The sequence below is a fragment of the Protopterus annectens genome, chromosome 14.part0 (assembly GCF_019279795.1).
Source record: "Protopterus annectens isolate FY-2018-M chromosome 14.part0, PAN1.0, whole genome shotgun sequence".
In the NCBI taxonomy this organism is placed as follows: Eukaryota; Metazoa; Chordata; order Ceratodontiformes; family Protopteridae; genus Protopterus; species Protopterus annectens.
The window spans coordinates 989,424,514-989,452,213 of record NC_056748.1 but is presented as its reverse complement, the minus strand read 5'-3'; the positions used below and the strand labels follow the sequence as shown (position 1 = coordinate 989,452,213).

Here is a 27,700-nt window from a genome sequence, read left to right as displayed (position 1 = left end):
GGTGTGAATCATCTGAAGCCACCTTTTAGAGAACCTATTCAACCATGGGATTTATCATTAGTTCTACAAGCTCTGACAATGTCACCTTTCGAACCATCCTCTTCTTGTGACCTCAAGTATTTGTCATGGAAAACCTTGTTTTTGGTCGCCATTACTTCTCCCAAACGTATTTCTGAGCTTCAAGCTTTATGTATCAAGAGTCCATACTTGATTTTTCATAGAGATAGAGTGTCTCTGAGAACTAATCCGCCATTTCTGCCTAAAGTGATCTCTGTAATGTCCATTAATCAAGCCATTGAATTGCCAGTTTTCTTTCCCAATCATTCAAACAGAGGAGAGTATTCCCTACATACCCTAGATATACACAGGCAAATCCGTTTTTACTTAAACAGGATTAAACCTTTTCGTAAATCTGACCTGTTATTTTTGGCTTTTTGTGGGACCTAGGTTAGGATCTGCTGTTGCTAAGGTCACATTAGCTAGATGGTTGAAGGACTGTGACACCTTTATTTATACACAACGTAATATCTCGTTGCCTACTACCATGAAAGCTCACTCAACAAGGTCGGTGGCAACTTCTGCTGCCTTCCATGCCAGAGCTTCTTTACATGACATCTGTGCAGCTGCAACTTGGGCTACGCCTCATACCTTCATCAATCATTACAAATTGGATTTGGCCGCCAGGGGAAGAGCATCTTTCGGTTTTATGCTGCTCAGGAATGTCCTTCCATGAGAGTCTCCCAGGAATAGAGGTAGCTGGGACTCTGTCCCATGCATAAGGAATGAACGAGGATTAACAATATCAGATAAAGAAGTTATATCTTACCATAACGTTCCATCTGTATTGTTGATCCTCGTTCAGTCATTACAACCCTCCCTCCTTCCCCCTCCTGTGGTTTCTAGTGGATCTCACCATCCGGTTCTCTTAGGTTAATTGACCAGAGGTAGCCTCTACCTTCTTTGACTTGCAAACTCAATCTGAGGTAATAGGGAGAGGGGGATTGTGGGTAAGAGTTTAGCTCAAGAGTTTGAAGCTGATGCCAGCTTGGAAAATGGCCGGCTCGGTTCCGAGCTCGGAACTGATACCCATGCGTAATGACTGAACGATGATCAACAATACAGATGGAACGTTGTGGTAAGACATAACTTCTTTTTTCTCTCTATGTTTGAGACCTTTCTCCATGTTTTGTTCTTTTTTCTCTATAGTTCTACTTGCAGCAAACAAGATCTGGGATATGTCAGCAGTGCATGATGGGATACCTCATTGCCACGAGCCAACCAGAAGACTTTGAGCTAGAAAATTGCCAAGTCGGAGCCGAGGTTTGGCTTTGAACCCAAGTGTAAGAATGAAGTGCGAGATGGACTACAAACATGGAACGTTATGGTGAGTACATAACTTCTTTTTTTATGATAAAGTGACTTTGTTCCTCTCCTCCCTATTTTATTTTTTTTTTGTTTTATTTTTGTTTTTCATTTGTTGACTGGGCTAGTCTAACTGGATATATGTCCATTTTCAGTAGAGGCCCGAGGAGAAAAGCTCCAAGACGTATGCAAAATTACAAAGAGAAAATACAAAAATACAAAAAAAGAAAATACAAAAGGAAAATAAAAAACTATACATTTTTTTTTAGTAATAGCAATAGGTAACATTCTTATAACAATATAAATTAGAAATAAACATTCTGATAAACAATATAAAGTTTAATATTATACTGTGTTTGGCAAGGACTGGAAGGAGATAGGGTAAAGCTTCCAGATTAGATGTAGTATACATACATAAAGATGAAAGGAAAAAAAAAATTGTTCTATGAAATGTTCTCTTTGGTAGCATTTTAAGTTTTTCAGGGACACACAATTTTTGTTGGCTGTTATCACTCCTAGGAGGATTTCATAGATTAAGTCTTTGGTGTTTCACAAACTTCGTCTAGTCTTTCACCATATTTTTGTCTTATTCAGGAACACTTTCTGTGGAGAGGAATGTAGGGTCAGAGGTTGTACTGAACAAGTCCACCCCCGGTCTTATCTCAGAATGGGTTGAATGCCTAAGCCACAGTCTGTATGTTCGTTGCTAGCTGCTATCCCGCCACTTTCGAGTCAAGGATTTTCATAAACCAGAACATTTTGTCTTATTTGCCCCAAGTGAAAAAAAGGAAAAGAAAAAAATTCCAGTACAGCAGATATCTGAACGGCTGACACATGATATTCATTTCATATGAATATGAAACTTTGTGACTTGACTGATCACTTCAAAACCAAGATATCGTTCAGAAAGCTCTGTTGCCAACCAGCCTGTCTTAATAGGAACAGTGACAGGTGTTCGACAAGACAAGACAGCCATTTGTCTGAATGCTGGTGGTTCAAGAAAATATTGATAAAACAATTTTCAGCAACACAAGATTTTTCTTTTTTCTCCACTTTTATGAGACTGCAGAGTAGGTATTTGCAAGTTTGAGGAGTGTTCTTGTTATGTGAGATGCAGGGAAATTACTGCTTTGTAACAGAGGAAAAAACTCCGTCTGAGGTCTGTTGAAAGGTGTTTTGGTGATGTTTTTTTTTTTTTACTCCATCAGCATTTGGATAAATGGCTGTCAACAGTGTAACATGAATCCCTTAATAGGTATCCTCCTTTTCTCTTTTTGGCTGCTCCCACAGTGTTTGTGTTTGTGCTGATATGGAAAATAATGACATAGCTGTAGTATCTTCTAGTTGTATTCCACTGTTTCATTATATCAGCAATTTTCTGGTGTGATTTTCTTACCCAGATATTGATGACTTTGTCCAAAGAATCTACCACCCTTAAAACCTCAGTTACAGGTGAGTACCCATTGCTTGTATATTTAAGTCATGTTTTTCCAAGTATTCACCAAAAAATAATCTTGCATCATTACCACGTATTCCAAGAAATATAAAATCAGCTTTAACTGCTTTTATTCCTTGACAGGATGAAGTACAGGACTAAACTTTTAGGCAGTTACTAGCCAAGACTGCTGTCTAATTAACTTTCTAATAATGCTGAATGCTGTTAAATATGTCCAAAGGTGACCTTATATTTCAGGGATAATTCTGCTACTGACATTTTCTACTTGCAGATAGAACTGATGCCCCATGACCTCATAACACAACTACTACGAGTTTTAGCGATTGAGACTACGCAGGAAAAGGCAATCATTACAGCTGATCCTACTGAACTCACTCTCAGTGGCCTGGAAGCTTTCTCATTTGATTACATTGTCAAGTGGCCTTTGTCCCTTATAATTAGCAGGTACATACATCACAAACTGCTTGAAACCAATTTTTTTTAAAAACATGGATATGTTACATATAGCATAATGTCCAGTTGACTGCACTTAATAGTATAACTCAATATATTTAGTTTTGAAGTAAGTTTTTCGTCACTGAAATGAATAGTGTAGTCATCAGACATGCATTACATTGCAATATTTTTCTTTTTCTGTAGAAGTCTGGGCATTGATGTTTTAATTGTATATTGGTGGACTTAAAATTTGCAGAGGTTCTCAAGTGTTCTGTAGCTATTCACATAGGAATTCCTTATTGACATCAGTTTTCAGGAATAGTTGGAGAGAGATCATTCATATTTTTCCTGTGTGTTTGGGTGAAATATGTTACAGTATATTTTTTATGTAGCTACATTTGAGACAGCCTACTGCTACACAGGCAGGTCATCTACCTTTTATACTGATGACCTAAATTTGACTAGCAGATCTGTTGTTGGGTTTATCAAATTTGAAAATATTGAAAAGTGTGCTGTCATCCTTAGGACAGTATGCACACTGTGGCACTGCATGACTTAGTAGGTAGCAAAAGCTAAAAGTACAGTATACCATTCTGTCTTGTCAACTAGGATGTATGTTAAGAGACATAAGAGAGGTAGTATGAGAGCATCTAGCTGCTTTTTTAGTGTTATCCTATGACCATGGATTCCTTGACCAGAGTAATGAAGTAACAAGCATTGGATGTAACAGGAACATAACCACATCAACAAAACTGAAGTAAAGCAAATGGACACTAATGTTAAAATAACAGTAAAAGTACTGCAGGGCAGTAAATCTCCTTTACCCCTCTTACTTAAATATACGAACTCCACGGTCACTCATCTGTGTGTGTGGGGGGGGGGGGCAGACACAGTTATGTTGCAGTGTTTTTGTGGAACTAGATGTGAAGATCCTCACCGCAGCCTGATACAAACTCAAATGGATTGCCAGATCACAGTACAGCCAAATTAGCAGTGAAAAGCAATACCCCCTTTTGTTGCCCTTTGCTTGCCACCTCCTCAAAACGATGTGCATCACTGATCCATTCCCTGCCATTTTTTCTTCCTATGGTTTGCTTCCGAAATCCTAATTAATTTGTCTGTCTTCCTTGGGCCAGCATAATGTACTCCTCTTAAGTCCTACAACATCAGAGTTGTTTCTGTATTCTTTCCTTTCCCCTAGTTCTAAGCTAAATATTGGTGTGGTTGTAACATTACAGGAAGAGGCCAAGAATTTATTTGAATTGCAGGTTGAAGATTGCCTTCCCCATCAAGGATTGCTATCGGAGTATTAGCAAAAATGAAGAAATAGGGGGATCCTATGCATTGGTAGAATCTAGAACAGAAGGGATAATTAGTAAAGCATATAAAATATTGCATGATAACTATAAGAATCAATCAGAGGAGGTTAGAAAGGATTGGGAAGAGAGATTGGATATGCAATTCACAATGAAACAATGGTGGGATATATGTATGTCTCTCAAATATGCAACAAATCTAGAAGATTTAGGATCTTTGCTTGGAAATGATAACATAGGTATTTTTATAACCCAAGTAGACTCCAAATAATTTTTCCTCAGCTAGACAGGAAATGATGGATGTGTGATGGGGAAGAAAGAGGTAATTGGGAACATATTTTCTGGGACTGTAATGAGTTGGCAAACTTTAAAAATTCCCTGCAGACTACTGTATCAGAAATACTGGGTGAGCAAATTGGTATAACTAAGGAAATTAGTTTTTTGAGCTATGATACAGAATCGGATTTGCCTACACATAGTAAGGGAGGTAGACAGGAAATGATGGATGTGTGATGGGGAAGAAAGAGGTAATTGGGAACATATTTTCTGGGACTGTAATGAGTTGGCAAACTTTAAAAATTCCCTGCAGACTACTCTATCAGAAATACTGGGTGAGCAAGTTGGTATAACTAAGGAAATTATTTTTTTGAGCTATGATGCAGAATCGGATTTGCCTACACATAGTAAGGGCTTGCTGAGTAATTATAGCGGCTGACAAAAAAACAGTTACTAGAAAATGGAAATGAAAGTCTAAACCAACTGTACTCAAAGTAGCAAATATGGTAACAGAGATAAAACAACTGGAAATGGGATCTTTAGAAAAAGGTGGGCGCAAATTACATAGAAAATGGGATTTGTGGGAACAATACATGCATAATACCATTTTGTAGGAGGAATGATGTTTAAAAGAAGGCAGGATTTAAATGAGCTATGTAATGGTTGACTGACAGTGACTGGATAGATTATAAGTGATATATAATGTTTACAACTAAAAATATGTCAAGATGGTTTGTTTTCATTTGTATAACTGTATGATTGCCTATGTCATAAGTAATAATTTAATAATGATGTTTCTTGTTAAAAAAAATTGGTGTGGTTGATGCTGGCTTATGGGGCCTTTACTTTCCTATCCTCTTCCTTTTGTGGTTAGGATGACCACATCTAGAATTTTTACCTTTCTAGTATGGTCGCTTGCACCAGTTGGCTTAATCTCTTATAGGTTCATAGGTAGGTACTAGGCTATCTGCCCGAGGGCATTTATAAGCCTAGCCAGAGTGTGTCAGCTTTTGCTGCCCCATTGATTAATTAAATGAGCCTCTGTCAAGAAGAGCCAATGAAGTGATCCCAGGGGTGTATTTTCTTGTTACCCGTCCACTCAAGGTTTCTCTTGAAGAGTGTTAGTGAGGGGCTCTGCCTAATGTAGATAGGAATTTTGTTCCAAAGCATGGGGAGTCTCTATGACAGGAATCTGTCCCTCCAGCATGTTCTATTTATTGTTGTGGCGAGGTTTAGCTCACTAGAGCGAGTGGCTCGCAGTGACTTTGATTTCTTTAGATGGAACATATCCATCAATTCTGAGTTGGACATGGCTTTGTAAGTCTGGCAGAGATCACCTCTGAGTAAGCGATATGCCACTAAGTACAGCTGGAGTATGTTTGAGACCAGTAATCCTCTTGGTGAGGTACTTTTGTGGTCTTTCCAGCTGTTGGAAGTGTCTTGTGAGGTACATCCCAAACAGGGCATTGTACTCTATGATGGGTCTGATGAGTGATGAGTAGAGGGGCACTATAACCTCTTTAGTTCTAGATGCGAACCCTTTAGTAATTAGATGGGCTACATAGAAGGATTTCCTAACTACTTTGGCAGTATGATTGTCAAAGGAGAGATTACTATCTACCTGGGTCCCCAGATCTCATATTACCTCTTCTGTAGGGGGCTGCCACCTATATGGTATTTCATGGGTGTTCTGTTTTTCACCAGATGGGATGACTATGCATTTTTTGGCATTTAGCTTAAGACCATGACTTTGACACCGGGTGTCCGTCTCAGTAAGGCCCTTTTGGAGAATGTCCATGTCAGCCGGAGAGTCACTTATGGCTCCCAGTTTGCAGTCATTGGGAAACTTGGTTAGCCATAGTCCTCCTGTGTTTGCCTGTACTTCTGAGAAGTATATGCCGAACAGTAGGGGTCCCAGGACCGAGCCTTTTGGGACACCACTTGTGACTGGTTTAGAGTTGGACTTGGAGCCCGCACCTTGACCACTTATGCCCAAACCTACCCCTTAAAATAGCCGTAGGGTATGAAAACTTGTCAGATATTTGGGAAGCATGGCTTTGCTTAAAAAAAACCCAGCCACTGTGGATGCACAATCAAGTGCATTTCTTTGTGCCAGTCCCAAGTCCGAATGGGGAGGGTTGCATCAGGAAGGGCACCCGGCATAAAATTTTGCCAAATCATACATGCAGACAGCAGTACAGATATACATACCGGATTGGTCGAGGTCTGGGTTAACAACGACCACCACCAGTATTGTTGGCAACAGGGTGCTGGCAGAAATTGGGCTACTGTTGGCCGAAGGAGGAGAAGAGGGGGAAGGCATGCCCGAAGGCAGGTAAAGGCTAGGACTGTGATAGCGAGGGTCGGAACTTTGAATGTTGGCAGTATGACTGGTATAGGGAGAGAGCTAGCTGATATGATGGACCGAAGGAAGGTTGGTATATTGTGTGTGCAAGAGACCAGATGGAAGGGGAGCAAGGCTAGGTGTATCAGAGGCGGTTTCAAATTGTTTTATCATGGTGTGGATGGGAGGAGAAATGGCGTAGGCATTATCCTGAAGGAACAGTATGCTAAGAGTGTTTTGGAGGTGAAAAGAGTGTCGGATAGAGTGATGTTTATGAAGTTGGAAATTGATGGTGTAATGATGAATGTTGTTAGTGCATATGCTCCACAACTTGGGTGTGCGATGGATGAGAAAGAAAAATTTTGGAGTGAGTTGGATGAAGTGGTGATGACTGTACCCAAGGGTGAGTGACTGGTGATTGGAGCAGATTTCAGTGGGCATGTTGGTGAAGGGACGTGAGGGGATGAGTAAGTGATGGGTAGGTATGGTGCTAAGCAAAGGAATGCAGAAGGTCAGATGGTAGTGGATTTTGCGAAAAGGATGGATGGCTGTGATAAATATGTATTTTAACAAGAGGGGGGAGCATAGGGTGACATACAAGAGTGGATTATATCTTATGTAGAAGGGCCAATCTGAAGGAGATTGGAGACTGTAAAGTGGTGACAGGAGACAGTGTAGTTAGGCAGCATAGGATGGTGGTTTGTAGGATGGCATTGGTGATCAAGAAGAGGAGGATGAGTGTGAGGGCAGTACCAAGGATCAAATGGTGGAAATTGAAAAAGGGTAATTGTGAGATGATGTTCAGGGAAGAGTTAAGACAGGCACTGGGTGGCAGTGAAGAGTTACTGAATAGCTGGGTAACTACAGCAGAGCTAGTAAGAGAGATGGCTAGAACGGTGCTTGATGTGACATCTGGAAAGAGGAAGGAGGACAAGGAGACCTGGTGGTGGAATGAGGAAGTACAGGAGAGTATACAGAGAAAGAGGTTGGTGAAGAAGAAGTGGGATTGTCAGAGAGATGAAGAAAGTAGACAAGACTATAAGGAGATGAGGTGCATACAAAGAGAGAGGTGGCGAAGGCTAAGGATAAGGCGTATGAAGAGTTGTATAAAAGGTTGGACACTAAGGAGGGAGAAAAGGACCTGTACCGATTGGCTAGACAGAGGGACTGAGCTAGTAAAGATGTGCAGCAGGTAAGGGTGATAAAGGATAATGATGGAAACTTACTTACAAGCGAGGAGAGTGTGTTGAGCAGATAGAAAGAGTACTTTGAGGGGCTGATAAATGAAGAGAATGAGAGGGAGAGAAGGTTGGATGATGTGCGGATAGTGAATCATAAAGTGCAGTGGATTAGCAATGAGGAAGTAAGGATAGCTATGAAGAGGATGAAGAACGGAAAGGCTGTTGGTCCAGATGACATACCTGTGGAAGCATGGAGGTGTTTAGGTGAAATGGCAGTGGAGTTTTTAACTAGATTGTTTAATGAAATCTTGGAAAGTGAGAGGATGCCTGAGGAATGGAGAAAAAGTGTTTTGGTACCGATTTTTAAGAATAAGGGTGATGTGCAGAGCTATAGTAACTTCAGAGGGATTAAATTGATCAGTCACAGCATGAAGTTATGGGAAAGAGTAGTGACAGCTAGGTTAAGAAGGGAGGTGATCATTAGTGATCACCAGTATGGTTTCATGCCAGGAAGGAGCACTACAGATGCGATGTTTGCTCTGAGAGTGTTGATGGAGAAGTACAGAGAAGATGAGAAGGAGTTGCATTGTGTCTTTGTGGATTTAGAGAAAGCATATGACAGGGTGCCTAGAGTGGAGTTGTGGTATTGTATGAGGAAGTTGGGAGTGTCAGAGAAGTATGTAAGAATGGTACAGGATATGTACGAGGGTAGTTGACAGCGGTGAGGTCTGCGGTGGGAGTGACGGATGCGTTTAAGGTGTAGGTGGGATTACATCAAGGATCAGCTCTGAGCCCTTTCTTATCTGCAATGGTGATGGACAGGTTGACAGACGAGATCAGACAGGAGTCCCCATGGACTATGATGTTTGCAGATGACATTGTGATCTGTAGTGAGAGTAAGGAACAGATGGAGGGAGACCCTGGAGAGGTGGAGATATGCTCTAGAGAGAAGAGGAATGAAGGTCAGCAGGACTAAGACAGAATATATGTGTGTGAATGAGAGGGAGGGTAGAGGAATGGTGAGGATGCAGGGAGCAGAGGTGTCGAAAGTGGATGAGTTTAAATACTTGGGATCAACAGTTCAGAGTAATGGTGAGTGTGGAAGAGAGGTGAAGAAGAGAGTACAGGCAGGATGGAGTGGGTGGAGAAGAGTGTCAGGAGTGATTTGTGACAGACGAGTACCAGTAAGAGTGAAAGAAAAGGTCTACAAGAGGATAGTGAGACCAGCTGTTATATGGGTTGGAGACAGTGGCATTGACAAAAAGGCAGGAGTCAGAGCTTGACATGGCAGAGTTGAAGATGTTAAGATTTGCACTAGGTGTGACGAGGATGGACAGGATTAGGAATAAGTATATTAGAGAGTCAGCCCAGGTCGGAAGGTTTGGAGACAAAGCCAGAGAGGCAAGATTACGTTGGTTTGGACATGTGCTGAGGAGGGATGCAGAGTATATTGGCAAAAAGATGCTAAGTATGAAGCTGCCAGGTAACAGGAAGAGAAGGCCTAAGATAAGGTTTATGGATGTGGTGAGAGAGGACATACAGGTGGTTGGTGTGAAAGAGCAAGATGCAGAGGACAGGAAGAAATGGAAACAGTTGACCTGCTATGGCGACCCCTAACGGGAGCAGCCGAAAGAAGAAGAAGAAGGCTATGCTTAAAAAGACCCTGCTTGGGCTGTTAGTCTAGTGATCACCTACAAACCTGTGAACCATCCCTCGCTTTCTTTGTCTGCTTAGGAGTTTAGAATTTTCTTGTCTTTTCTTCTCAGGTTTAGGTCCCCATGAATAGAGCTTTTTTCTTTCTATCAACTCCACTATTCTCTCCTCCACATTCTCTATCTTATCCCTCTGCTTGTGATTTTTGGGGGTTGGTAATCTATATTAGTCTTTCAGAGCTGCCTCCCAGTTCCTCTACTTTAACTGCTGTGGGGCATGCCCTTCAGTCTGACCCTGACTGCCTCCTCCATCTTAATGAGGTAATGTTCCTCCTCCTCTTGCCTTTCGCCACATTTGATGAATTCCTTTGCACAGATTATTACTTTATCTGTATTCCTTCCTCCTCTGACATTATAGAGCAGCCTGCACTCGGTCATAACCATGCTGCTGTTCTGTTAATAACCCACATGTGTGATACCAGCAGTGTTCATTGTGACTTACTCCAAATACCGTACACTGATTATAAATCAGAAATTAAATCTATAAAGTCTACAGATCTAAATTACTGTAAAATCAGCTATTCTGCACAATATCAGAATGTTAACTGCATATAAGCATCTGTAAGCAGTTGTAAATCAACATAGCAACTAATAGGACATTAATATGCAGTTAAATTGGTAGGTAACATTATGTCTAAAATAGTAAGCTTAAATCAATATGTTTTAAAATTTATTCCAAATTGTGTGTGTTGATTATAAACCAGAAGTTAATGTGTAAAGTCTACAGATCTAAATCATTATATAATCAACTAGTCTCTTAGACACAAGAATATAAATTGCAAACCAGCAGTTGTAAACAGCTGATGTTATGTAGTCCAATCTCGCCTTCATTCTTACTCTGGGTTCGGAGCCGAACCTCGGCTCCGACTCGGCCATACTTTATCTTCTAAAACCAAGAAAGGAACTTTCCAAGCACTTTAAAATCAGTTTATTTAGCGCTTTCATCAGCATCAATCAGCTGACTTCATCAGAATAGCAATACATTGTCAATAGAAGCCATTTTATATAAAAACTTTGTCACATGACAATCCAATTAAACAATAAACAAATCTTGAAATTACATCTAAAACAGTGCACCACCAGTTATATAAACTGTTTTTGTAAAACCAAAATACCCTTCCTAATACTAAATAAAATTAAAAACGAGTAACCACATAACAAAAAATGTGTATGTGTATGAATATGAGAATTGTATAAAAGTATAGCAGCAACCTCCTACAAGCCTAATATAACCACCAGAAATGTCAATAATAAAACTGCTTGTTGATAATAAAAAGCCACCCTCTATTTTATTTTCTCTCCTTAATCCATATCTAGTTCCAATAAGCTTTTAATTTCAGAAAACTACTAAGACTCAATCCATCATTTATTCCCGGAAACTTGGTTGCATTTAGCTTAATTTGCCAAACCAGTTCCCTGAACTCTAAGTAATCTTCCCAGGGACCCCTACGTATTTCTCGTGTAACTTTTTCAAGGACCAAAAATCTAAAAACATGTCCAGGAAACTGTTGAACATGTTTGAAGAAGGCATTGTTGTTGTTACAATTTCTAATGTCTCTAACATGCTCATAAATCCTGTCTTTGAAACACCTTTTGGTTTTTCCAACATAAGATCCTTGACAGTTACTACACAGGGCTACATAAACTTCTCCCCTACTGGTACAGCTATACTTACCCAAAGGTCTAACATAAATGTTGTTGATTTTAATGTTAATGTCAGTACAAATCATACAACATCGTGCACAAAATCCGCACTTTTTGGTGCCACCGTGCTCCATAGATTTCAGCAAGTTACCCTGTTCCAATAAATTCTTGATAGTAACACCTGTCCTAAAAATAATACGGGGTGTAGACCCTACCTTGTCTACCACGTCCATCTGGGAAAAAATTACCAGTTTTTCTTAAGAATATCATATATTTGTTGGTGATCTTGTGAAAACCTAGTTACAAAGGAAAGATGGAAGGCATTAGGTGAGTCACCCTCTCTTTTACCTTGCTCATCCTTGTTAGTGTTTGAGGGAACATCCCCAAATTCCCTACCTAAACTGTAGAGGGGTTTGAATATTCCATCTTCTCTTTTCCTCTTTACTTCTAGATAAATAGGGTCAATAAGACTTGAAGGATAAGCTCGTGCTAAAAGCATCTGTTTCATTGTATTACCCTGCGATACAAAATCATCGTCCCTTGTCACCATACGGGAAATTCGGACATACTGTTCTTTTACTAACCCTCTTTTTACGTGTTCAGGATGACTACTTTGATAGTGCAATAAACTGAATAAGTTGGTTTTCTATAAAGGTCACAAATAAAACACTGCTTAACCACATCTTTCTTAAGTTGAACATCTAAGTAATTTCATTTCCCTTGTACATTTGTGTAAATCTAAGAAACGATGTGGTATTGTTGATATAAAATAAAAATTCCTCAACACTTTTTTCGTCGCCCTTCCAAATAAAAAACAAATCAATGTAATGAAAATAAAAAAGCCACTGTTCCTTAAAGGTAGAATCCAACAAAAATTTACGCTGCCACATCAACATAATGATGTTGGCGAACACAGGGGCACAGCATGCCCCCATGGCCACCTCAGATTTTTGTAAAAAAAACTGTCCTTCAAAAAAAAAACAAAATTATTTTTAAGAACTAACTCCATAAGACAAACTAGTACAAAAACTTCATTATTACTAAACAATTTGCTGTCAAACAAAAACTCTTCAAACCAGTCTGAGCCCGTTGAGTGTGGAATAACATTAAACAAATTAGTAACATCGACCGTAAGAAAACCTGCTTGAGAATCAAAGCATACTTGATTTAAACTTTTCAAAATGTGCCGAGTCAACCCCTATGTGCTGCTCATCCTTCAGGACAGTTTTCAACATTAAATCAATGTATTTCCCAATGAAGAATGTTTTTGAACCGGCCACACTCACAATGGGCCTCATAGGAGGGTCATACAAATCTTTGTGTATTTTCGGGATGCCGAAAATACTCGGCACCCTAGGATGTTTAACACTCAAAAATGCGTATACATCATACTCTATTTGGCCCTGGTCAACCAGAGCTTTCAAGGCCAAATCAATTCTGTAGTGAGAAATATTGACATAATTCAGTGAAATTTCCTCATAGGTAATACCATCTAACAGTAGTACATTCATTCTGTTGTCATAATCTGTCTTTGACATTATCACTACCCCTCCCCCTTTGTCGGGTTTCATAACCCGCACAGATTTGTCAAGTGTTAACTTTTTTAACAATAATGCTTCACTTTGTTTTAAGTTGTGCATGACCAAGTTCTCCTTACCTTTTAACATGTTTCTAAAGTCAAATTCGCACGACTCAAAAAGTACCAAAATGCTAGCTAAAGGGGGATTAAAGGCACTACACTTATGTACTAATCTGTTATTTTCAAGAGATAAACTGTTGTAAAAAGTAACTTGGAAGTTCCATTTCCACACAAAATACTTTGTCCAAGATTAATTCCACCAACTTAGCTCGCTGTGCGGGAACAAAATTAAAACTCTTGCTAAACAAGTCAGCTATACTAGGGTCAAAGTTGGTAGAAGAAAAGTTGTGTACAACAAAGTCCTCTTGTCTTTTAACGTATGAGGTATAAATCACATCACCTCCAATCCCGTTAGTTGATACAGTCTCACCCCTAGAATTAAAGATGTCGATGAAATCGTTACCTGAGTTTGCATAAAGTTCCAATTGTGTACCCGGTACTAATTCCATCTGGGTTGGTGTTGACGCTCGTTCCAGTGAGGGGAGTTGACTTGTCTTCCCCTCAGTTGATTCCGATACTGTGGATGGCTTGTTTGATTTTGTATTCTTTCGGAGTGCCTGGGAAGGTCCCGCCCTAAAGGGACACGATTAGTTGGCTGCTGTTCAGCTCCGCCTGTCCTAATTTCCTGGTTGTTGTTGGTTGGACCATTAGCTCTGTTGGTGCCATTCCCCCGGGGCGGTTTTGGATACGCTTCATGTGCCTGATGGGCTTTGATGTCTCGCTCCAATTTTGTAACTTTTCGCAACTGGTCATCACCAGCTAACTTGTCAACCTTGTCCAAAACACTCTTATAACCAAGACTAGAATGCTCAAACAAAAGATCTTCACGTAGCTTTTTATCTATTTCTGTAAGTTCATTGTGCAACACATCCATACAAAGAGTGCTATGTTTTATCAACAGCTGCATTAATTCAATCCCTTGGCGATTTGAATAAAACAATCAAGTCCTTGTACAGGTTTGAATTTGAAGTCAACCCATTGGGAAACTTCCAATAGCGAAGGCCCTTAGGAACAAGGTTATTCTTAATGCATTCACAAAAATAGGCATTCTCGACCTGTAGTTTATGGCATTTTACAAGTTTATTTTCAAACGCTGATGTTTGTTGAAAAGTCCCATTGAGTGCAATATTACCATTACCATGTTGAAACAAAAAATCCCTGTCAAACCATCTCTGGAAAGTATTAATGTTCACATCGCTACTACCACCACTGGAGCTACTTCCCAAAGCTCCAGTGTTTGAAGGACCTTGTCCAGGAGGTATACTGCCATCACTTCTGTTTGGCAAACCGAATGGTGCTTCTCTGGATATCTCATGCAAAAGTTGAGTCAAAATACCCATATTCTCTCTTGGGTCATTCCCCAAGGTAAAAGTACATGGAGAAGAACCCATTCTTGGAATCGCAGACTACGAACAAAACCAAGAACCAAACGACAATATCTTCTAAAACCAAGAAAGGAACTTTCCAAGCACTTTAAAATCAGTTTATTGTTACTAGAAGCCATTTTATATAAAAACTTCAAGTCACATGACAATCCAATTAAACAATAAACAAATCTTGAAATTACATCTAAAACAGTGCACCACCAGTTATATAAACTGTTTTTGTAAAACCAAAATACCCTTTCTAATACTAAATAAAATTAAAAATGAGTAACCACATAACAAAAAATATGTATATGTGTATGAATATGAGAATTGTATAAAAGTATAGCAGCAACCTCCTACAAGCCTAATATAACCACTAGAAATGTCAATAATAAAGCTGCTTGTTAATAATAAAAAGCCATCCTCTATTTTATTCTCTCTCCTTAATCCATATCTAGTTCCAATAAGCTTTTAATTTCTGAAAACTACTGAGACTACAACAATGCCTTGTTCAAACATGTTCATCAGTTTCCTGGACATGTTTTTAGATTTTTGGCCCTTGAAAAAGTTACATGAGAAATACGTGGGGGTCCCTGGGAAGGTTACTTAGAGTTCAGGGAACTGGTTTGGCAAATTAAGCTAAATGCAACCAAGTTTCCGGGACTAAATGATGCATTGAGTCTCAGTGGCTTTTCATTATTAACAAGCAGTTTTATTATTGACATTTCTGGTGGTTATATTAGGGTTGTAGGAGGTTGCTGCTATACTTTTATACAATTCTCATATTCATACACATATACATATTTTTTGTTATGTGGTTACTCGTTTTTAATTTTATTTTGTATTAGGAAGGTTATTTTGGTTTTACAAAAACAGTTTATATAACTGGCCGTGCACTGTTTTAGATGTAATTTCAAGATTTGTTTATTGTTTAATTGGATTGTCATGTGACTTGAAGTTTTTATATAAAATAGCTTCTAGTAACAATGTGTTGCTATTCTGATGAAGTCAGCTGATTGATGCTGACGAAAGTGCTAAATAAACTGATTTTAAAGTGCTTGGAAAGTTCCTCTCTTGGTTTTAGAAGATATTGTCGTTTGTTTCTTGGTTTTGTTTCGGCCGTACTTTAGCTCGAAGTCTTCAATTGGCTCGTAGCTAAGAGGTATCCCATCATGCAACAGGCCATTCCCCAGATCTCGTTTGCCACTCGTTACGCTCAGACGTGGTCTCACTTTTGGCCGTGGCTAAGTATACTTTTTTCTAAATTTTTGACTTTTTGTTGATCATAAAAAGCTATTTTCATAGCTACAGTGTGTGTCTCTCTTGCTAGTTGTGTGGCCTTTTTGTTGGCCGTTTTTGGTATCCCGTTCATTCCCTTTCTTCCTACGGGCTAGGCCCATTTCAGTTAGAGGACCTAGTCCCCATTGTTTCCGTGTGATCTTTTTGTTTTGTGCTTCCTGTTTACTTGTTAGCTTATTCAGTGTTTTGTTGTCTCTCGTAGTGGTGTTATCCTGCCTTTGTTTCCCACGGGCTAGGCCCGTTCAAATTAGAGGACCTAGTCCTCCCTGTAGTTTTTGTTCCCGTCGGTTAGAGGCTGTAGTTTCCTGTGCAGGGTTTAGTTAGGTCTTTTGTGTGTACGTGTTGTTTTGCAGCTTGTCCCTGTGTGTGTACTCCTTTATCCAGCATATCTAAGGATTCTAAGGAACACAGGCCTTCGGGCTTTAAAAAGTGTGTTGAATGCAACAACAAAATGTCTTTGACTGATGGGCACTCCGTCTGCATGTACTGCTTGGGGGCTGTTCACCTCCAAGAGTCCTGCTTGTTTTGTCATTCCTTTAGTCCCCGCGTGCCACAGGAGAGGAAGAACAAGCTCATTCTGAAAGGACAGCTTTAACACTCCAAGGAAGACTTGGCTAAGTATTCCAGTGAAATATCTTCTCCAGCTAAAAAGGACAAAAAGACTGCTAAGAAGCGCTCTCCGGCTCCATCTGTTTCTTCGGAGCCTCCAGAGAAAGTTGCTAGAACAGCTTCTCCTTCTTCGGCTCCTTTGGCTTCGGTGCCGGCAGAAGGTAGTGTATTGAGTAAGTCTGTATCAGCTCCCAGCCTTTCGGAGCTGGTCACGGATATTTTGGTTCGGAGCCAGTCTCCAATTGTTCGACTGGGTTCTCCTTCATGTCAGTCTCCCTCTGTAGGGAGATCTAGATCTCCAGCTATATCCTCCAGGTCTGTTTCCGATGAGGATGTTGATAGAGTGGTGAAGAAACTGCTTCAGTCGTTAGTGCTGGCCAAATTAATTTTGGCTCCGGAGACCATGGCCCCTTCATCGTTTGTTGTTCCTCCTCCGAGCCTTTTTCGGCCCTTGGAGCCAGAGTTGTCGGTTCCATCGGGTGCCGTTAGGTTGGTTCCAGTAGCTTCGCCTGGCATCTCGGTTCCGATTTCTGCTCCGACCCCATCAATTCCGTCCATGGGGTTGAGGGTCCACAGTTCCCCGGTCGGACCCGAGGGGGAGGGCTCGGATCGATCTTCATCAGTTCCGAGCCTTCCCCTCAGTGCTTCGGCTCAGGTGAGCTTGGACCCGACATCTTCTTCGGACCTCATCTCCTCGGCGCCGAGGGCTGTTACCGTATCTTCTATGGTTAGTCGGCCTTCGTAGCCGGGGGAATCAGCCTTCGAGGTTATGAGGAGCGTGCTGGCCAGGTCGTCAGCTGCATCCTATGGCACCAACACTCTGCCCCCTCCGGCACCGGTTTCCGTTTCAGATCACCCTCTATCCCTGGACAGCGGAGACCCAAGGCCTCAGGATACCTCCATGAGTGGTCCCCAACTTCCTGACATCTGCCCAGAGTTTTTGTCTGAGGAGCCCTTCAGAAAGAGATTATGTAAGAGGAAACAAGTCGACCCTCCGGATGAGTCTCTCACATCGTACACCGACCTCGAGGAGTCAGAGCCGTCCCCCAAGTCGTCTTCTGAAGATATCTCTTTTTCAGATATCCTTGTGATCTTGAAGCAGAGAGGCGGCTGGCCCACCAAATCCTGTCTGATGACGAGTCTGTTTCTGAAGGCTTTCGGGTCTCAACCTTCCGCCTCTTGGATCTCTCCCCCTTTCGATGAGCTACTAGATCTCATCTGTTGAAAGGTGTGGGAAACTCCTGACACTGTGGAACCGGTCCCTAGGAGACACAATAAGTTTTTGTCTTTTCCCACAGACAAGGAATATCTGACAAAAGGCATTCCAGTAGATGCCATGGTGGTGGCAGCAGCCACCAAGAAGGAACTTGCTGAAACTTCGTCTACCATCCATCTGCCTAACAATGTGTCCCATGGACAGGTATGAGAAGCGTGTGTTTACCTCAGCGGCCTTTACTCTGTGGTCGCTGAACTATTTGACGCATTTTATAAGGCTCCAGAGAGATGATCTAAAAGAGCTAGGAGATTCTCTATAGGGTAACGTTTCTGATACCGTGGCACAGAAGGTCAATGCACAGATGTCTACCATAAATTCCCTTACCAACTCCTTCATGAGGCTGATCTCATACGCAGCCAACGGATCGAGCAGGGAAGCGGGTTCCAGAGTCTCTCTTAGGAGACACTCCTGGATGCGCCTGTGTAATTTCGCGGAGGCCTTTCAAGTCTACGTTCACCAACGCCCCATTTGACAGTTCATCGTTATTCGAAACCAAGGTAAAGGACACTCACTAGGTGCGAGCAGGATGGAAAAACCCTGTCTGCTGTGGGAGTTCATTTTTCCATGCCTTCTAGACCTTACCCCAAGGGCCAGAAGCGTGGGAAAATGTGGTTCAGGAAGTCGCAGAGGTTTTTTCAAGAAGCACAAAGTGATTCCCCCTCCAGAGGTAGGGGATGGGGTGGAAATTCAGGTAGACGCTGCCCTCGAGGCAGAGGAGGCCCGCGTAACCAGGGGGACCGTGATTCCTTTCACGGTTCTCCCTACCAGCACTCCTGAAGGGAGGCCCGACAGTGCGTCTCTGGAGCCAGTCGGGGGTCGAATTTCTTTATTCCCATAGGCCTGTCAAGACATCACCAAAGACGAGTGGGTATTAAAGATAATTTCCAGAGGTTATCATATTCCCTTCTCTTCTCCTCCCCTGCCAACCAAGAGAATTCCAGACGTTCCACCCAGTCACAGGGATTCCGCAACTTTAGAAATAAAAAAGTTGCTTTCAAAGAGAGCCATCCAGCCTGTCCCCGCAGACCAGGTAGGATTAGGGACTTACTCCAGATTCTTTTTGGTGCCAAAAAGAACAGGGGACCTGAGACCCAACTTGGATCTCAGCCGATTGAACCTACATGTACAAAAGTCCAAGTTCTGCATGGTCACCTTACAGTCAGTACTCCCTTTGTTAGGGAAAGATGTGTGGATGTGCTCCATCGACCTCAAAGATGCTTACTACCATATCAAGATGGACAGGACAGCGAGAAGTCATCTACACTTCCGGCTGGGAGCCAGTCATTTTCAGTTTTGCGCTCTGCCCTTTGGTCTCACCACAGCCCCCAGGGTGTTCACCAAATGCATGACAGTGGTAACGGCTCACTTGAGATGTCAGGGATTCCAAGTGTTTCCATACCTGGACGACTGGCTCCTTTCTGCCACCACCAGGCATCTACTGTTACAGACCAGGGACGCCACCATTACACTGTGCCAAAGGTTAGGAATTACTCTAAATTGGGAAAAATCTGCCTTGTTGCCCTCACAGTGTGTCACTTTTATCGGCGTCGAACTAGATAAGGTGCTAATGAGGGCCTTCTTACCAGAAGAGAGAATTCAGGCTCTACAACAGCAGGTATACGCCTTACTACCATTGAGGAAGGTCAAGGCAAAAGTGGTCCTCAAGTTATTAGGGACCATGGCTGCCACGATCATGCTAGTTCCCCTTGCCAGACTACACATGAGGGTTCTTCAGTGGCTGCTTTTCACCCAATGGTCACTACAGCATCTTCCACTCTCCCATTCTATTGTGATTATAGACACGTGCAAGCAGGATCTACACTGGTGGCTTCAGACCAGCAATCTCAATGTGGGCAAGCCTTTTGGCCCATCTTCTCCAGTTGCCACAGTGACCACGGATGCCTCCCAGATCGGGTGGGGGGGGCATTATCTCGGCAGGACAGTCCAAGGCACGTGGTAGGATCACGAGACCCATTTGCATATCAATGTCTTGTAGATGAGAGTAGTGCTATTAGCGTTGCAAGCACTTCAGAGCTTTCTCTCTCTAGGGACAATTGCAATCCACTCAGACATGTCATTGGTATGTTATCTGAACAAGCAGGGAGGAACCAAATCATACCCCCTTTGCAGATAGGCACTTCGAGTTTGGCAGTGGGCGGTGTCTTCCAAATGCTTTCTAGTTGCAACGCATATACCGGGGAAGTCCAATGTGATTGCCGACAGGCTGAGCAGAGGTATCCTAATGCCTCACGAGTGGTCCCTGAACAAATATGTTGCGGAGAAGATATTCCACAGATGGGGTCAGCCTTGCTGCAATCTATTTGCCAGCCCCCTCAATGCCAAATGCAACAGCTGCTTCACCCTTATTCCCCCCCTGAGGGGGAGACACCCAGGGACGCTCTGGTTCACAATTGGCCCTCTGGTCTTCTCTATGCCTTTCCACCGTTTCCTCTTATATCAAAGGTCATTCAGAAAGCACAGTCTTTAGGAAGCAAAATGATCCTGATTGCCCCACACTGGCCTCATCAGATTTGGTTTCCCTTTCTTCAGCCCTGTCTAATGGACGATCCCTGGATTCTGGACCCAGATCCAGATCTGCTGACTCATATGTCAGGACAGTTCCATCCCTCCATCCAGACCCTCAAGTTGACAGCTTTGGCTGCTCCAGTTTCGTCCCTAGTCAGGCTTCATGATTTTTCCCCGGAAGTGGTCCACATTCTGTCTTCTTCCCACAAGCCTTCTACCAGGAAGATTTATTCCAGTAAGTGGAAGAGATTCTCCATTTGGGCCCGTGAAAGACATATTGATCCTTATACAGTGCCTATTTTGGCAATATTAGAATTTCTTTCTCAACTGTTCAGTCAGGGGTCAGGTGCAGTAACCATTAACGTGCAACTGGCAGCGATTTCTACCTTTCACTTTGCTAATGAGCCCAACCTTATGGCTCATAGGCTTTGTAGGGCCTTTCTGAAATGGACAATGTTACTCCAACCTCCAGTCTTTGATCTAGTAATGCCATGGGACCTCAGTTTTGTATTACAAAAGCTCACCTCGACTCCCTTTGAGCCCGCAGCTACGTGTGACCTTAAATTCTTGTCATGGAAGACAGTATTCTTGGTAGCCATAACTTCAGCTAGGCGAGTCTCTGGGCTCCAAGCTTTATCGATTAAACCACCTTATTTGGTGTTTCACAAAGACAGGGTCTCCTTAAGAAACAATCCTTCCTTTATTCCAAAGGTTGCTTCTGTTGTCAATATCAACCAATCCATTGAGTTGCCTGTGTTTTTTCCTGAATTTTCTAACAAGGCAGAATTTAAGATGTTGTTCGTGTTTCACTGTTGCAGTCATTGCATTTGGGTAATTTGCTGGCAGGTTGCCCTCAGTTGGCCTGATTAACAAAGTCTTGGGTCCTGCGTTGGTTGCTGTCCCTTCTTCCATGATGTTAGATCGTCATGGGTATAAAACATGCAGTCAACGCCATTACATCAGTCTTTCTTGCCGCGCGGTGCCCGAAGCAGAAGCAGTTTGCAAGTGCCAGTCGGCCAACTCCTGAAATTTTCATTTTCGAGTTTCAGAACCGAAGTCTTCAACTAAAAGCCAAGTACCCCATTGGGGAAACTTTTTCTTGCTCCTTACCGATGTCAATAAAAGTTAATAATTGTATTACTTGTGGGAAGCAAATACCTCATAAGGATTTTCATTTGTACTGTATTCCTTGCCTAGGCCCTGACCACGACGTACCTTGCTGTCGGTTTTGTGCATTATTTAATTAGAGCACTATCCGTCATTGGTACATTTTTGCTTCTAAATATTTCGGTTCTCGGTTTAATTATCTAGAAATATTCAAATATATCCATACCTCTAATTCAGGCAGAAAACCAGGCCATTCTTCTAAAACATCTGGCATTTGTAAAAAGGGTTCTAACTTGTCTAGGGTACACCATAAACAAAAAGAAATCACAACTGGTACCCTCTCAAAAAATTACATTCCTGGGTGCAAGCTTGAATACAACTGCCCAGATGGCTTTCCTTATGCCAGAAAAGAAAATTCATTTGGTGACTTACTTCAAACAGGTGGCCACAAAAACCGTGCTATCTGCAAGACAAATACTGCAAGGCTTGGGGTCATGGCCTCCTGCATTTTTCTAATTCCATATGCAAGACTGCATATGAGGAAACTTCAGTGGTACTTAAAAAGTTTATGGAGTCAACATTGTCACAGCCTGGAAACAATGATTTCTATCATACCTTGCCTGTGCCTAGAGTTCCTATGGTGTGCAGAGGCCTGCCAACAAAACAAGGGACTGCCATTCACATCACCCCCTGCCGCCCAAACCCTAACTACAGGCGCATCAGAGTATGCATGGGGTGCTCATCTGGCAGGGAAGTGCATTCAGGGCAAATGGAGCCCAAAACAAATGCTCCTTCATATCAATCAAAAAGAAATGGTAGCTGTACAGAATGCACTGACAGCCTTCAAGGACTACCTTCATCCAGGACAACTAACGGTAAGGACGGACAACATCATGGTTATGTGGTACATAAACAAGCAAGGGGGTACACATTCCTACCCCCTCTGCAGACTAGCCATGGCATTGTGGAACACGACCTTGAGCTACCAAGTACAACTGCAAGCTGAATTCCTGCCAGGAAAGCTGAATATTCTGGCAGACGAACTCAGCAGAAATCTCATGGACTCACACGAATGGAAACTGGAACCATGGATTTTCAACATGTTGACATGCAAATGGGGGAGCCCAGACATAGATCTTTTTGCCTCACCCCAGAACTACCAGTTGGACAAATTTTGCACAAGATCTCCTCGCAAAAAAGCCTGGAAAGTGGATGCTCTGTCCTTCAGCTGGAAAAACCTATCAGTCTATGCCTTTCCCCCTCTGCCTCTTCTCTCCAAAGTTCTACTAAAAGTCAAACAGGACAAACCAAAAATGATTTTGATTGCTCCAGACTGGCCTCGCCAACACTGGTACCCACTCCTGCGCAGTGTGTCACAAATTTCTCCATGGCACCTGCCACAGACACCTTCCTTAAGGTCTCAGCAGGAGAAACAAATTCTGCACCCTCAGCTCCAAACATTGAATCTTGCAGCTTGGCTAATCATTTAAATTCCCCCATAGCATCCCTCAGCAAACCTGTGATGGATGTCATTTTGGAGGCAAGAAGACCTAGTACTAGAAAATCTTATGCTGACAAATGGAAAAGATTCTGTGCCTGGGATCAGTCTCAAGGAATGAGCACAGCAGCGCCCAATTTACTTCAGATTTTACAATACTTAACTGAGATGCTTCACAAGGGCCTGTCTTTTTCTTCCATAAAAATCCATGCCTCAGCCATTTCAGCTCATTACAACACAGAACCCCCCCCCCCTCTTCTCTCATCCTCTGCTAAAGCAATGTCTCAGAGGGGCCAAAAACTTGAGACCACCCAGGAGAGCTCCAACACCTGCCTGGGACCTTAACTTTGTATTGGAGAAACTAACTCTACCTCCTTTCGAGCCAGCTGCTACTGCAGACTTAAAATTTATTTCCTGGAAAACAACCTTCCTTTTAGCATTCACTTCAGCTAGAAGGATATCTGAATTACAGGCCCTTATGGCAGTGGAGCCTTTCATCATCTTTCATGCGAACAGGGTGTCACTCAGGACCAATCCACCCTTCGTGCCCAAGGTGGTATCCATTGTGGCTCTTAATCAGTCCATTAATTTGCCAAGTTTCTTTCCCAATCCACAGAATAAGGGGGAGCGGATTCTGCATTCACTGGACGTACACAGACAACTTAGATTCTACTTGGACAGGACTAAATCTCGAAGAAAATCTGAACAACTGCTGGTAGCATTTGCTGCAGGGGCAGAGGGGAAGGCTATTTCAAAACAAACCATTTCAAAATGGATAAGCCATTGTATTCATTTCTGCTATAAGCACCATGGAAAACATATCCCACAGGGGATCAGATCTCATTCCACCAGGGCTGCATCTACTTCTACAGTCTTTCTCAGAGGTATTCCTACCAGGGATATTCTAGAAGCTGCTACCTGGAGTTCAGTTCATACTTTCACCGAGCATTATCACTTACCAATTTTCTCTAAATCCAGAGCTGGCTTTGCCACTGCTGTTTTGCAGGGCCTTATAGCTGGTCCTAATGCTGTATAAATCCATCCTCCCAACCATAGCTTTGGGAATAAACCCAAATGTGATGACTGCAGCAGTGAAACACGAAGAACATAGTACAGTTGTGTACACTTACCATAAATGTAGATGTTCGAGTTAATTCACTGTTGCAGTCCTGGTTACCCTCCCTCCAGCCCCCTGTTTTTCTCTTAATATACCTCTACTTTCTTTTACTATGCTTAAAAGCCTTTTTGGTTTATTTGCTTTTGTTTGGAGGTATATTTTTGTGTTTTGAATTACTTATATATATTTTGCTCCTCATTTGTGGGGCACCTGACATCTGGGGCAAGAAAAACTGATGTAATGGCTTCGGCTGCATGTTTTATACCCCTGACGACCTGACGTCATGGAAGAAGGGACAGCAACCGAAGCAGGACCCAAGACTTTGTTAATCAGGCTGAGGGCAACCTGCCAGCAGATTACCCAAATGTCATGACTGCAACAGTGAATACACTCGAACATCTACATTTATGGTAAGTGTACACAACTATACTTTTCATCAGCTAGACGTTCATAGACAATTGCGTTTCTATTTACATAGGACAAAATATTTCAGGAAATCAGATCCACTGCTTATCTCGTTTTCAGACACTAGACTTGGAGTTCCTGTTTCTAAAGTAACCTTGTCTCGCTGGATTTCCAATTGCATCTCATTTATTTATTCTTCCAATGGCAAAGAATTACCCTTTAAAGTGAAGGCTCATTCTACATGATCTGTGGGTACCTCATCTGCATTTCAGGCTAGGATTTCTATGGATGATATTTGTGCTGCAGCAACATGGGCTTCGCCTCATACTTTTATTAGTCACTACAAATTAGATCTGGTCTCTAGAGGCAGATCTTCCTTTGGTTCCAAAGTGCTCAAGAGTATTTTTCACTGAGCCGCCCAAGGTCAAGGTGGTAGGGACGCTGTCCCAGGGGTAAGAATGAAGGCAAGATTGGACTACATAACATCAAGAAGTTATGTACTCACCATAACGTTCGATGTATGTAGTCCATCTCGCCTTACATTCTTACTAACCCCCCCTCCTACCCCTCCTTGAAGACCTGGAGGTATAGTCTGTAGGTGTCAGTAGTCGTTTCTGTTGGGGTTGTTCTTCTTCTCAGTGTGTGTGTGTGTGTGTGTGTGTGTGTGTGTGTGTGTGTGTGTGTGTGTGCGCGCTTGCAGCAAACAAGATCTGGGGAATGGGCCTGTTGCATAATGGGATACCTCTTAGCCATGAGCCAATTGAAGATTTCAAGCTAGCGTGTATGGCTGAGTCGGAGCCAAGGTTCGGTTCCAAACCCAGGGGTAAGAATGTAAGGCGAGATGGACTACATACATTGAACGTTATGGTGAGTACATAACTTCTTGTTAACCAACAGCAGAGAAACAAATCAAAATTGTACACCATTTTTGAATAACCAATTATTGTATTAACCACTCCAGTTATCATAATATATTTCCAAAGATGTGCCGTTAACTGTCCCCAGTGACCAGGATCTCTGTTACTCATTTTCTCTGACAGCTGTGTTAAACAATTTATGCCTTTATTGCAAACAGATTTTAATATGTGCAGGATAACACAAGTACACTAGCCCCCAAACTCTTAATGTTTTTTTTTTTTTTTTTAAGTTTAATTACTGTAACTACATTGACTAAAGATGTTGTTTGTTCTCATTAAACTATGATACATCTTGCCTGGTTAATACTGCTCATATTTATGAGCAACATGGATCACTTCCTACTTAATGCTTACAGCAAAGAACAGACTTTATGATCGTAAAACAATATGCAAATTTAAATTAAAACCAAGCTTTATATATTAGTTCAGTCAGCTATTATTCCTGTACACTAGTATTCAAACTTTAATAATGTCCCTTACTTTTTATTTTTCCTCAAGTGTCCAGTCCATTTCTGACTGAACATTGGGAAGATAAACCCCAAGTGGGACATTTACTTATAATCTGTTTATATTTACCCTGCTTTACCCTTCTTAATTGAAAGGCTTTGATTTCCTCCATTATATCCTGTATTGCTGGCTTTTCTTTCATTTTAGATTTAACAAAGTGATAGAGGTAGTCTTCGAAAATCCAAAAGGTTGTGATTTAAAGAACTACAATGAGCAGAGAGAGCTTCATTGGATTCTAAGGTTTGGTGCTGAAAGGAAACCGGGACTCAATGATAGAGTTTCTTTTAAACCCATTTTTAAATCAAGGGATTTACCTAAGTGATAATTGCTTATTTTATCAATTGATTGTTGATTTTACTATATAAATGTGCATTGTGGTGATGTTATTTGTCTGAAGAAGCACTTCGGTGTGAAAGCGCTTTCATTATTGTCTGTGATTTGTTTTTTATATTAAAAAGTATGCCACAGCCTTGTTTCTAGGATTCCTTGGTTTTTACTCAAAGAATATTGCTGTTTTGTGGATTCTCAGTTGAGCCCTTTGGAGGTATTTTGGACCTTCATTTTGACTTTAGTCTGTAATGATTCGCTAGAAAATAACACATTTTATGAGGAACAAACAAAAAATCTGGATAGTTGAGAGATGTGGAACAAGCTAGATTTTTCGCATGAAGTATTATCAGTTGTTTCTTAGTCATATTTGCTGTTACTTATTAAGGTACTTATACTTTTTTTATTCTAGTGGAAACAATTTTGTAGGAAATGCTGCATAAATTAGTTTTACTGAGGGAGGGTCTTAAGACCTTTCTACTTGTTTTTTTTTTTTTTTAAATAACAACCATCTTTATTAAATTATCACGTATGACATAGGCAATCTTACATTTATATAAATGATAAACTGTGCCAACATAATTTCAGTTGCAAACTTTATACATTACAAACCATGTTGACACAGTTGTAGTTGCAAACATTATACATCACTTATCTATCTAGTCATTGTCATTCAAACATTGCATAGCTCATTCAAATTCTGCCTTCTTTTAAACCTCGTTCCTCCTCTGCATGTATTGTTCCCACAATTCCCATTTTTCCTATGTAATTTACTCCGACCCTTTTCTAAAGATACCAATTCCAGTTGTTTTATCTCTGTAACTATATTCGCTACTTCTAATTAAGTTGGTTTAGGTTTTGATTTCCATTTTCTAGTAGCTGCTTTCTTGGCAGCCACCATAATTAGACTCAGCAAGGTCTTAGTATGTCTAGACAATTCCAATTCTTTATCATGCCTAAAAAAAATTATTGTCTTAGTTACACCAATTTGCTGACCCAGTGGCTCTGACAGAGCTGTCTACAGCGAATCTTGAAAATCTGCCAACTCATTACACTCCCAGAAAATATGTTCCCAGTTACCTCATTCTTCCCCATTATCTATCTGAGGAAAAATTCTATGAAATCTACTTGGGGTATGAAAACATCTTTGTAAGCAAGCAAAGATCATAAATTTTCTAGACTTTGTTGCATATTTGGGAGACATACATATATCCCCCCGTTGTTACTTTCTGAATTGCTTATCCAGTCTCTCTTCTCAGTCCTTTCTAACCTCCTCTAATTGATTCTTAAAGTTATCATGCAATATTTATATGCTCTATTAATTATTCCTTTTTAAACAGCAGCTTCTGTTCTAGAGTATACTAAAAACTCTACCAGTGC

At 41.4% G+C, this 27,700-nt stretch overlaps 1 protein-coding gene across 2 annotated transcripts in view; it reads left to right on the top strand.

Annotated features, from left to right (window-relative positions):
- Nucleotides 1-27,700, top strand: part of TUBGCP2 (tubulin gamma complex associated protein 2) — a 1,158,397-nt gene that overhangs the window by 695,394 nt on the left and 435,303 nt on the right. For both annotated transcript variants that reach the window (XM_044056780.1, XM_044056781.1), the window contains exon 12: nt 3,090-3,262. In XM_044056780.1, the coding sequence (XP_043912715.1) occupies nt 3,090-3,262 (173 nt within the window). The remainder of the gene's footprint in view (nt 1-3,089; nt 3,263-27,700) is intronic.